Source organism: Anarhichas minor, unplaced genomic scaffold (assembly GCF_050575085.1).
Source record: "Anarhichas minor isolate MPS153535 unplaced genomic scaffold, ASM5057508v1 ptg000027l, whole genome shotgun sequence".
Lineage (NCBI taxonomy): Eukaryota > Metazoa > Chordata > Actinopteri > Perciformes > Anarhichadidae > Anarhichas > Anarhichas minor.
This window is the reverse complement of record NW_027466473.1, coordinates 10,260,083-10,272,297: the sequence shown is the minus strand read 5'-3', so window position 1 is coordinate 10,272,297 and position 12,215 is coordinate 10,260,083. Positions and strand designations below refer to the sequence as shown.

Here is a 12,215-nt window from a genome sequence, read left to right as displayed (position 1 = left end):
AAGATGTTCTACTGACATGGCCTCGTGTGGTCATGAGTACTGCATAGCGACCGAAACAATAATGCTGTTACAAGTGGCCTAAATGAGCTTCTGTTGCAGCGTTTTGTTTTTCACAAACCTGTCTCAATTCGAGTTCTGCCTTTATCAAAATGCTCCTTTTATCTGCCATGTGTTCTAAGCTCTATAACTTACTTTGTTGTCCTTTTTTGTATATATATTTGTATATTCTGTGTATGAACGTTGAGAGCAACATAAAAACCGGAGTCAAATTCCCATATGCGTGTGCAGACATGGCCAATAAAGCTGATTCAGATTATATAGCAGTAAAGGTTCGCCTTGATTAGCTCTTAAGTATTGTTCAAAGCAACATAACTGCATCTCAATTCTGCTCTCTCTCTGAAAAGGGTCAGTATTTTCTTTGTTTTCTGGATTCCCGGCAGCTCCGATCCTTCTTTTCCTCTGCTTTATTCTACAGGACTGCTGCAGTGTCTTTGGAGAGCTGAGAGGATAAAATATATGCCCAAATAATGCACAGCACTCCCACTGTTTTCCTCCAACAATCCCTTCACTACATTACAAGGTCCACAGTCTTTCATGATGCCATTGGTTATCTGTCTTGGCAATGTACCTGCATTTTTATATCTTTAGTTATTTGTTGAGGTATTTATATAGCCAACCTCTCTATCCTTTATTTCTTTTATGTTATTGTTTTGTCAGGTTGTATCGATATATATGGTAATTTACGTGAATTAATCAAACTAAAATGTGTTTTTGTTCATTGAATACACCATAAATAGATTAGATTATAATATATGAAACTTTAATGAACCCCAGGGGGAATGTGGATCATGGCAGCTGTGGAGAGGAGGATATACAGTAAGACAAACAGAAGTGACTCCTGCAGGCAACAGAGTAAAATAAAAGATATAACGATATACAATATGTGATTATAGTCTTCTGAATCATACAACAAGCAATAGATGCATTCCTTTGCTTGAAGGTGAGCTCATGTTTGCAGTTTATAGATTTACAGCACAAATGCAGTGTGCGCAAAATGTGCATCGCTGCAGGACAGAAATCTGTCAAAATATGCAAATGTTAATTTGTCATATGCTTTTAATTTTAGAGTTGGAGGTAAGATCTTTATAGATGCACCTCAAACAACATATTCAGTTACATAACCAAATTATAACCAATTACCATTCAAAGCTGCACTTATTCGCTGCCCTGCATGCTCTGTGCTCCCATTTCTGCAGGACTGGAATATTAAGCACAAATGGTCTGGTTGTCAGATACCCCTGGGTGTTCATGACGTGAGGAAGTCCTCGGCAAAGAAGGAATGGCTTACTTTCAATAACTTCATTAGGTGCAATTATACAGTCTCTTTCCCACTAATCATCACAATAATATCTCTTAGTAAAATGCTTAATGGAACCACATTCAGAAGAATAAAGTGCTACATTCCCCATTGTTAATTTGACATACAATTTGACATTTGTGTGAAATTATACCCATCACACACCTCCTATTGTAGAATACCGTGTGTCAATCAAACTCACGTGCTCCACCCCTGTGCAACAATACTCTGTGTTTTTGGACTTTTAATGTCCTGAGTTAAGTCTTTCAGGTAAGCTGTTACCCTGGTTATGTAGTGGACTTGACACGCTCCCGCAAACTGGGCGACAGCCGATATATATGATGAAGGCCAACGCAGGGTTCTTGTGACGGTAGCGAGACACGAGAAGCCTGAGGGAAATAACATCCTGCAAGACAATACTCGGGGAGGATAATAGCAAGACAGTCCACTTTCCCAGGATGCACTGCGCGTTTGTAATGTTTGGCAGTTTTGCGCGATAAATCATTTCATTGGCGTTAAGTTCATAGATATAAACATGGTATTTGCAGTTTAACCGACGTGTAAATTGAGCATCAGAAGTGTGCCTCCTGAAATAGCCTAAAGCAGAGAGTAACCGTTGTAACCTGTGGTTGTAACCTAACTAAGGCAACCACCATCAACTTGTTTAGCGGGATAATAAACGTAAAGCAGCACCTAAGAGCACCTTGTCTTGTTTACAAGTTTTGTCTTCCAGTGACAGCTTCTCTTTTGAACATGGAGAGACATAATGTCGGAAAAGAAAGGCTTATAGTTCCCGATGATTTTACGTCATCCACGGTTTCAAGTAAGTTTCTTCTTCTCACTGCAGTTTTGGTTTAACGTCACATTTGCTCCTAACCTGAAGTCAGATGTTGAGTTCAAGATAATGCTAGCTAACGTTAGCCTACAATGTAACGCTAACCTAGCTAACTTCACACTAACTACCGCTAAGTTAGTCTGCACTTGTTAGCTCTCCAACCCACGTTAATTATCAACAAGGATACTGTATGTTGCATTTAACGCTAGGAGAGGGAAGTTGTCATGTGTTTTGGTAACTTTCTCAAAAGTCCAGTCTGAAAAGACTAACGTTAACTAGTAAACATGAATATTACATTGGTATAGCGGAATTGTTTCCTGGTCCGGACAGTTTTTTTGTTTTGTTTTTTTGCTAACATTTCAATAAAAATGCACTTAAAATACTGATTAAAAATGATCGTGTAAGTTAATGTTTTCAGTGGTAAACATAAGTTTAACTAATTACATTTCGAACTAAATATCGTTTTAATTGTTAAAATTATATTATTTAATATGTATAAATTAATATTACTTACACTTTGATGGCGATAGCCGAAGAAAATGACCGGAAAGTGCGTCACACAGAGACGCTAGTACTACACATTTAGCTCAGGTGAGGCATGCACACACACTTAAACATGTCATGCTTTATAGGGAATCTCCAGGAGGACCTGGTACCACCATCGCATTTCGCATCCAGTGTGCAGTCTGCTGGAGCACACAGAGGCGTTCAAGTCGCACCGCCACCCATCTCCTGGATAAACCCAGGCCTAACTTCATCACAACCAGGGGATCCCAGTCCCACCAATCCATGGCTCGCCATCACACAGGCCCAACAGGAAATCTTGGAACTGAGGAGGGAAAATCAGAGGATCACGATGTTACAAGGAGACCGCATAAGAGGAAGGAACTCTGTGGATCACGAGTCAGACCTTAGGGTCAGGTATCCCACAATATATTTTATATACTCAGAAATACCATTATTGTCCAACAGTTGAGTGGCATGTTGGGTAACTTGCCTAAAAAGCTCCATTCCCTCAAACACAGATGTGCAGAGAGAAGAGAGCAGTGGTCCAGATGGGAGACTGAGTGGCGTCTGGAGGCAGAGAAGCACAAAGCCGAAGCTGAGAGGTTAAAGGGTCAGGTGGAGGCGCTGAAGGAGACTGCAGGGAGACACAGGGAAGAGATGAGAGACAGCTCCCTGAACAGGTAGAAGATGTTACACAATCGAGTCATTTGACATTTCGTAACTAATCATTTCGGAGATTAACGATGATGAGTCATTTATTTTGAATAAATTTAACATGGCATCATCTTCGTACGACAGACCGAGCCACGAATTGGAAGCAATGCGGGAAGAGCTATGTCGGGCTAAGACTGAACTCAGCCAAATCAGGAGGGAGCTCACTCACAGCAGTGCACAGAAGGAGAAAATAAGCTCACAGGTAATTCGATTTACAAACAAAACATTTCATTTTCAACACGGATGTTGACAGAGCTCATCTGAGAATTACTGGCATCGTGTAACTCGTTTTTGCAGGCTGTAGTCTGATGTTTTTAGTACAGTCTGGTAGTCTTAATAATAGCTTACAGTCACCTGGCACTTTTCATTGTGCAAGTTTAAGATGTGATTAGTTTAATATATTCTAAACATGTTGTGTTTCTTGCAGCTTGAAAGACTAAAGAATGAGTCTGGGGAAGAAATTACCGAGCTGAGAAGAGATGTAATGAGGAGCAAAGAGGAAGCCCAGGAGCTCACCCTAAAGGCTCAAACGGGCAGGTCACAGATTCTTACACTGTCTGTACAATTGGAGGAAATGCAGAAGAAGCACGAGGTGCAGGTCTGTGGCAAATTCATAAACTTTGTACATACTGATTTAAGTGATGTCGGCTCAAGGCCCTGCATCCAAGAATCCATGTCAATGAGAGAATGTATCATTATTTGTGTCTTAAAATGTCCGTTCTTTGGCTTTCCTCACCTTCAGCTGCTACAGTTGAATGCTTCCCATTGTGCAGAGGTGGGTGCAGCGAGAAACACAAACGGGGAACTACAGGACAGACTTCAATCGATGACCACAGAAGTGCTGCAGCTGAAAAGCACGTTGGTGGAGGTATCTGCTGAGAGAGATGGGCTGAAAGAACATTTAAGGTGCCACATTCAATATAAAACTGAGGAGAGCTACACATGCATTGCACTCTGATGTCAAATTCACTGTGTTTTTTTTTTTTTTTGGCGGGGGATGTTTATTTTTCAGCCAAATGGGACAAGCTTTTGAGACACAATCGGCTACACTGCACAGCCTCAGAAATTACATCGGCCAGCTTGCCCCGGAGAAAGGAGAGAAGGAACAATTAAATGAGGCAGTTCAGGTGAATACACTCCAAACCGTATTGATTGCAATCAGCCTACTGTGAAGTAATTGCACAGGGAAAAAAATGGAATATCTTGTTCTTTAAATCAGGTTAAAGGAATAATCAAACGAGTTAATATACCCAGTATAGCAATTCATCCCATTTATGTTTGTTAAATAACATTATCCATTTTGTAGAGGCTGAACAGAGAGAAAGCCGCTCTTCAGACGACCGCAGAGCTCTTGACTGTCAGGTTTAACTCTGTGAGTGAGATACTCGCCCTCCAAGAAGAGAAAATAGTGAAGACGGTGAGTGTCACTTAATACACCGTACATGCATGTCATCAACACATGGTGAGCAGTAGCACTGCTGCTTGCAGGCTTCCTATGTAGACTAAGCAGCTACCGATCATATAATGTGCATGTACAGTAGCACTCTGCAGGTGACTTATACATTTAGTTTTTTCCCATTTTTAATGTGTTTTTCATGCGTTTTGGTTAGTTTTGAATAAAAAAACTTGAAGGTTACTTGAGATCGATAATCGTCAAAGATCTTATATTGTTTCGTTTTAGTTGCACGGTGATGAATTTGAGCGCACAGACTTTCTTGAAAACTTCTGTGATTGTTTATTAATATAGCTGTTGGAAGAAAGGAAAAAAAAAAAAGCATTAGAAAACCAGACTAATTAGTGTGCAATAATTCCCCATGCTCGTATGAAGCATTTGCTGAAGTGGTGTGTGTGTGTGTGTGTGTGCATTTACCGTACATGAATGTGTTTCTGAAGGCCTCCACAGACCCGCTTGTGAGGACTGAATCTGAAGGCCTTCAAGTGCTTCGGCTCTGGAGAGACAAAGTGTTTAAGTTGTGCGTCCAGCTTCGCTCCAAGGACATTGAACTAAGAGGAGAAAAGGAGAAAGTTCTTTCAAAAGTATGAAAATCGTCATCTATTTATATACCACGGTAAAAGAAATATGCCCACTGTGTTTAAAGTGTGGTACTGGTGTGCTGCGTTTTTTTTTTAGGTCAATCTCCTTGAGCAGCAGCTTCAGCAGGAGCAGCACCGCGCTAGTGTGCTCCAACACGGTCTAGATGACAGGATCGCTGAGCTGGACCTGGAGAGGGTGGGAAAGGAGGTTAGTACCAGAGAGCAAGTGACGTGATTTACGCGGCTGTCCGAAATTTCGATGATTCACAATAAATTTGGTGCCGCTTAGGGTTTGGATGAACCCTCATGCATTTTTACCACAGCGCAGGTTGCGTTTTAAGAACAGCAGCTGGTCACGATGCGCTTTTATTACGTGTGATTTTCTTCCCAGACATTGAAACAGGACTTGGCCCAGACGCAACGAGAAAAGTCACAGCTAAAGTCCCACAGCGAGAGAGAAGAGGCTGAACGAAAAGTCCTGACGGAGGCAGTTCAGAGGTAAACGCATTTATCTGAATTCAAAACTGACAGGATTAGCTGGTAAATCAGACGAGCAAAAGGGGAAAACACAGCAGTTGTTCTTGTCAATGTTGAAAGTGTAATTACAGTCGATGCTTCATTTTCACACATCTCTTTTGTGCTTCACAGGTTTAGTTTGGCATTTGAAAGCAAGGTGGCAGAAATGGACGCAGCTCAAGCAAGACTCAACACTCTCACCCAGAGGCTAACGTTTGCTAAAAGACGAGTGGAGACGATACAAGGTGCAGTCATACGAGGAGGCTGACGGAGGGGGGGGATCACAGTGCTTCAGTTTGAATTGCATGTTTCCCGTAAATAAAGTCACAATGGTTTTGTTTTTTCAGGTTTGACCATGAGGAGGGTGGCCCTGCAGAAAGCTAAGCAGGCCAGTAAACAGACGGAGGAAACTGCTGACAGGTACGAGGTTTCACATAAACACTCTTTACCCGATGCAAGAACGCCTTCTTTTTATGTCCTGGTGTCTACATTAGAGAAATAGCTTTTTAATCAAAGTACTCGCATGAGGCTGAATGCAAATCATTTCTAAATGGCTGCAGCAGTATTTGTCAATATGTGTGCTTTAAAAGAGGTTTTGCAATGAGGTGTTTCATTATTCTGCAACTAACTGCCAATTACCTTTTTTTTTTTTTTTTTTTTTAATGAATTGACCTCACTAATTTACTCAGTAATGGCAAAAAATAAAGCCAAATGCACCATGAGCATATTCCCGGAGCCCACGTGATTTCTTAAAAGGGCTTACCTCTTATGATCTACAGCCCGATGTCCTCTAGTTCTACTGGGACATGAAGCAAGTCCAGCATCTCTTTGCACTGTTAAAGCTTTAAACAGCAGATGTTTTAGTGTGAAGTGATTTAAAATGAATCATTACTGGTCAGATTTGGAGAGCATTCATTAATATTATTATTGAATTATTATATTCATTGAATCCAAGAACGCTTTCAGCACTAATTCAGAGAATTAGTAAGACTTGTTATTATAAGCTTAATGACTCATTGCTTTACAAAACAGACATACAACCAGGAAACATCAGTTTCAGCTTCGTTAGGTTGGATAAAGAGGAGGTTAATGTGGTTGAAATCAATATTGCGTTATGAATAAGAATAATTTTCTGATATACTGCATCAATATATCACAATTTGTATGCAAAGTCATTCGTTTTAGGGCTTCCGTTATACACCATGCAGTTGCTTCCCCACTGCTCCGCTTGACTCTCTGCTCCGTTATCTGCGCTGCCATCTTGTCTTTGTTGCCCCGCAGCATCACAAACCTTCAGACAGAGCTCAGTGCGGTGTGCGAGGAGAGAGACGAGCTCACACAGGAGCTCAAAAGAACCCCGGAGCTCATCCAGAAAGCTCTGGCTGATCTGAAAGAACAGTGTGAGCAGCACCCTTACAACTCCCAACGCCTTATTATACCACATTATCTGTCGGGTATATCCGTGTCCTGGCAGTGAATGTGTCTCAGTTCACCTTTTTGTACATCCCCCCTTCAGATGAAGGCAAACTCAGGCGGCAGCAGCAGCAGCAGCAGGAGCAGAGCCGGGTGGAGGTGCGGCAGGCTTCTGCTGGCAGAGAGGAGGCCGAGCGGAGCCTGCAGCAGATCCAGGCCCAGCTGGAGGAGAGCGAGGTCAACCTGGAGAAACTCCGCTCTGAGCTGCTCAGCCAGCAGGAGCACAGCGAACGCGGTGAGGCATCGGCTGCCGTAAGACGCATGAGTGTTTTTCAGCTCCGACTTATCCACGGAAAGCAGACTAAGCACTCCTGATCTATTTCAGAAATGCCCTTCGTCGCCGTCTCCATATAGCCACACCTGGCCGCTCCGGTCTCCTCGGTAGCTTCACCGGAGCAGTTAGGGATTAAGTGACATTTTCAAGAGCACCTTGGCTGTAGTTGATCAGGGAGTGTTACTGTTTTCACATTACTGTTTTTTCAGGGGCCACTTGGCAGCTTCTTAGCTATAAACCTGCATTAAAGGACAAGTCTGTCTTATCCACTTGATTTCCACCGGTCTCTTTAGCTGCTAAATGCTCCACTATTTCCACTAGCAAGTCGCTAACTGTGTCCGTCTGCCGTTTGGTGAACCAAAACAGTAAAGTTGTGGGCCAAAAACAAACAAACAATGACCTGAAAGTAGAGGGGAACTGTGGAGTCAGTGGTTATTTTCTCTGTGGGTTTGTTATTATGATTTACTGCTTTCATATACATGTCGTCGTGGGATCCGTTGGTAATGTAGAAGTATTGATTATACCAGCTTTAATGACGCAGACATCAAATCCGCACTATTAGATTTTATTTCCTTTATATTTCAGGGCTGAAATTGCGGGAACTTTATCGAACGACAACATGAACAAATGTTTCCCTGGAGCTTTTTCTGACCTTTAGGCTGCTGCCACCTTGCTGTGCTGCGGCGCTTGATGTGGTTGCATCGCAATAATCGAGAAATCTGAAATTCAATCAATCACCTTGGATCTGTGGAGGGTCTTGCTTGTCAATGAAAATTTGCAAATCAATCCAGTTTACACCCTGTGGTGCATATAAATACAGCATCTCATTCTGTTCCTCAGTGTGTGAGAGAGGCTGTATTGAGGAATGGTGCTTTTGTTGCTCCCCTTCAGCCCTGCAGGAGAGAGTGTCTGAGATCGAGGACTGCTGTGCTGAGAAGCTGAGAGAGATGGAGCTTCAAGTCAATACTGCCAAGAGAGCGCACACCAAAGCAGGTAGCGGGATTAGCACCATGCTACCTCAGCCTGCAGCAGCTTAACATAAGGGGGTGAAGTCGTATCTGTAATGCAGACTGTGATCTGATATGATGGGAGTTGTTGACACAGTACAGAGCAGCATTTCCCCCGCGGCTTTCAATCTGTCTGTATTGTCTCTTGCAGTTATGACTTTGCGGCAGTTTGAGAGAGAGGCGGCGAGGAAACGGGACAGAATGACAGGAACCCAACAACACACGAAGAGGCAAGTCCAGAATACACAACTGAAGGAGACGGCGAAAGACACACAACCACTGCTGGTAAGACTTCTTTAAGCCGTGAAGACAGTTGAGAAAAACGTCTGCTGACGACCTCTTATGACCCGAATCTGTTGCAGGCCACTGTCACTGCTGAGAGAGGGTTGACCAGTGAGTATACAAGAGCTCACGCAGCAGCCAGAGAACATCGAAAAAGACCCTCAGAGAGGAGTTATTCTGGGGTACCTGCAGACGGTAAGCAGTGTCCTAACTCCTCGTGCGTCAGTACACAGCCTCACATTCACACAGACGTGACTAATGTGAACACTGGCCCGTCTGCATCCTGTCAGGGAGACTCCTGTCTGTTCTGGAGGAGCTCCATTCTCTTAGTGCTGCTGTGGTAAACAGCTCTGAGGACTCTGCGGAGGAGGAAGAGAGGGACAGAATGACAGCGTGGGACCGCACAGCTGATACCTGGTGATGAATCAGTGGAGCCAGTGAACGCACCTTACATTTGAACGGAAGGTGGGCAGCGTTAAAAAAAAAAACACACAGTCGGTGGAAACAATTTGTTTGAGCCAAACATCAGTGACATTGCTGCTGGGTGTACAAGAGGAGCTGTCGAGTGTGGACACAGTATGCTTGAATTTAACAGGGATATAAATTCAAGTTTGTTCAAGTAATTCAAAGTATATCTCCAGGATGACTTTTAATTAAAGAGAATACTGGAAATACTTTGATGGACAGATCATTTAAGTCAAAAACTGCGGTGGACTGAAAGGTTTAAGATATTTATGAGAATATCTAGTGTTTCAGCCGTTATCGGGTTTTCACTCTCTCTCTCTTGCTCCGACTAAATCTCCTCACCAGTAAAATAAAATGGTTGATAATAAAAAAAGAATATAAAATAATAAATTATAAAAATACAAAATGAATTATGAACAAGAAAATAAGACATGGTAGGCTGTCTGATATGTATTTGTACAAATAAAAACACATACAGGGCAGAGAGACCTGTAATGAGCAAACATGGCTAATTCTGACTTTGTCCTTTTTGAAGTCTATCTGAAGTATTTCTTTGTTATGCAGAGACATGTATTTTACTTTTCAGTGCAACTTAATAAAGTATTTTATACTCTAATTGTTGGGTATTGATGAAGCAAGTCATTATTTGGTGCTAATTTTCAGTAGCAAGGTCCCTTTGTTATGGTGAATAGTGTTTAATGCAATATGTGCTTCTGCCCTCTTCATGTAACACACAGAAGATTTGGAAGACTTAAGATTTCCTGCTGAAGAAATCAACATGTTCATCCTTTTAGAGTGGTCAATTCTAGAATGATGCAGAAGTTGTAGGATGGATGATGATAAACATTATGATGAACCAGATAATTGTGCTATTTGTCATGTTGTCGCGAGTGCTAATAAATTCTGCAATAGTTCAAGGTTTCAAGCCTCCAGGTAAAAACAGCTCACGGAGAACCGAGGGAGAGCAGAGAAAAAAAACGGAGTAGGAACGTCTGGACTTTATTAGTATTTTCCAAGAGCATCAAAAATGAATTTGCAGGGACACTCTCATTGCTGGAGAGGTGATTCATCACGGCAAGCAGAGGATGAATGCATCAAATTAGATTATTGGATTTCAGCACTGCACTATTGCTTAAAACTGCTGCTTAAGAGTTTGCAGTACAGCACAATTTTGTATTGTATATTTAGCCTCTGATACAATCAATGATGACACACTGAAGGAATGTTTGGTCTAAACCTCAATGCGTCATGATGGATCATTTTAAAGGAATGTGCCATCACAACGTAGCATTCCATCTTTGACCATTGGTGTTTTTGTGTACTTTAGATCATACCATGCATCAATATCATGCATTCCAATCAGAAGCCATGGCAATATAACTGTAGTATTAATAATTGTTAATCATGATAGCAAATCTTCAGTTAGGCCTACTGCTGAAAGACAAATAATTATGTTGAACAAATCATATGTCCTCGTGTGCAGTTCATAACCAGCAGAGGGCGATGTTGTCAAAGGTGAGAGCAGAGCATGCAGTGATTTCCAGCATTGTTTTTCAAAGTGCAGTTCATTCATTGCAAAATAATTGAAGAGGGCAAAGAACAATGTGATTTCTATTGGTTATACAGGTGATTCTTACCGGCAACTAGGGCAGTAAGCGTGGCCGGCTATGCGCACATGTAGTGAAAATTAATCTTAACTGTAATATCTGAACTTAACTTAATTATTAAATCAATCTGAACAGTAAACCTGTCCAGAACCAAATAAATGGCAAAACAAACACGAGGACAGGATTCTGGTGTTAAACTTTCAGGACGACGCAACCTTTCTGCTCCGTTCCACGCATGTTGCAAAAGTGAATGTCACGATATACAGCCTGAATAAATGCAATTATACGTCTTCACTGCCTCAGCAGTGTGGAGAGAGCAAATGAACACCGTGGTTAACCTCATAAATAATTTAGTAGCGCATTGCAATCCAGACAAGACATGAAATAAATGAGGTAATAAAAACCAATCAATAAGCTCCAGACGGATTTTTATTAACAATTCAGATCTAATGGCATGTAAAATGAGTGGTTCAAACAAACAAGTGAGTGCCAACCAACTGTGTTTTTACATATCTGACTCCAAGCAGCACTAACGTGTGGGTGGGGTGGGTGGGGGGGGGGGGGGGGTTGCCTACAAAACAATTAGTGTTTGTCTTTCTATCGATAGATCGCAAAGTATTGTTGTGTGCTTGTGTATGAACCCTCGTCTCCCCGGTTCTGAGGCTGATGCTGTGCTGTCAGAGTGCAGCGTGTCAAATCCGAACATCTGCTGTCATCGGTGATCTGCCTGTCATCAAGTGTCTGCGTCAAAGCCCGGTTCTGATTCTTTTTCTGGTGTAAACAAAACGCCCACACCTGCAGCTTCTTTCCACCGTTCGGATGCTGTGGAAATAATTTTGCCCTTTCACTTTATGTCGTTGGTTTACTTTCGAGAAATTATTAATGGCCTTATTATTGCTAAACTTTATTGTGTTGGATATTTATGAGACAATAGAATCCAAATAATTACAAATGTGATTGTAAAGAGAGAGCGGTGTCGTGCACCACATTGAGAAACGTCTGCCAGAGGTCAGGTACTATTCTCCATGGTCCAGATGACCAGCTTCCTATATTGCTAGATTATGTTGATGATATTTCAAGGCACAACTTCATAGCTTGTTGCTTCAGGTGTTCTATCTGTGCTGCTCACGTGGCAAACTTCTGC

At 42.0% G+C, this 12,215-nt stretch overlaps 1 protein-coding gene across 1 annotated transcript; it reads left to right on the top strand.

Moving 5' to 3' along the window:
* Positions 1-1,809: 1,809 nt before the first annotated feature.
* cchcr1 (coiled-coil alpha-helical rod protein 1) lies at positions 1,810-10,080 on the top strand. The gene is given in 20 exon segments (XM_076101655.1): positions 1,810-2,180; positions 2,825-3,113; positions 3,218-3,379; positions 3,498-3,615; positions 3,841-4,011; positions 4,156-4,319; positions 4,426-4,540; positions 4,720-4,830; positions 5,307-5,450; positions 5,545-5,655; positions 5,839-5,945; positions 6,096-6,208; positions 6,311-6,383; positions 7,245-7,363; positions 7,480-7,671; positions 8,602-8,703; positions 8,869-9,002; positions 9,080-9,194; positions 9,290-9,372; positions 9,375-10,080. Coding segments are annotated over 20 exon segments (2,529 nt in total). The 5' UTR covers positions 1,810-2,110; the 3' UTR covers positions 9,411-10,080.
* The last annotated feature ends 2,135 nt before the right edge of the window (positions 10,081-12,215 follow it).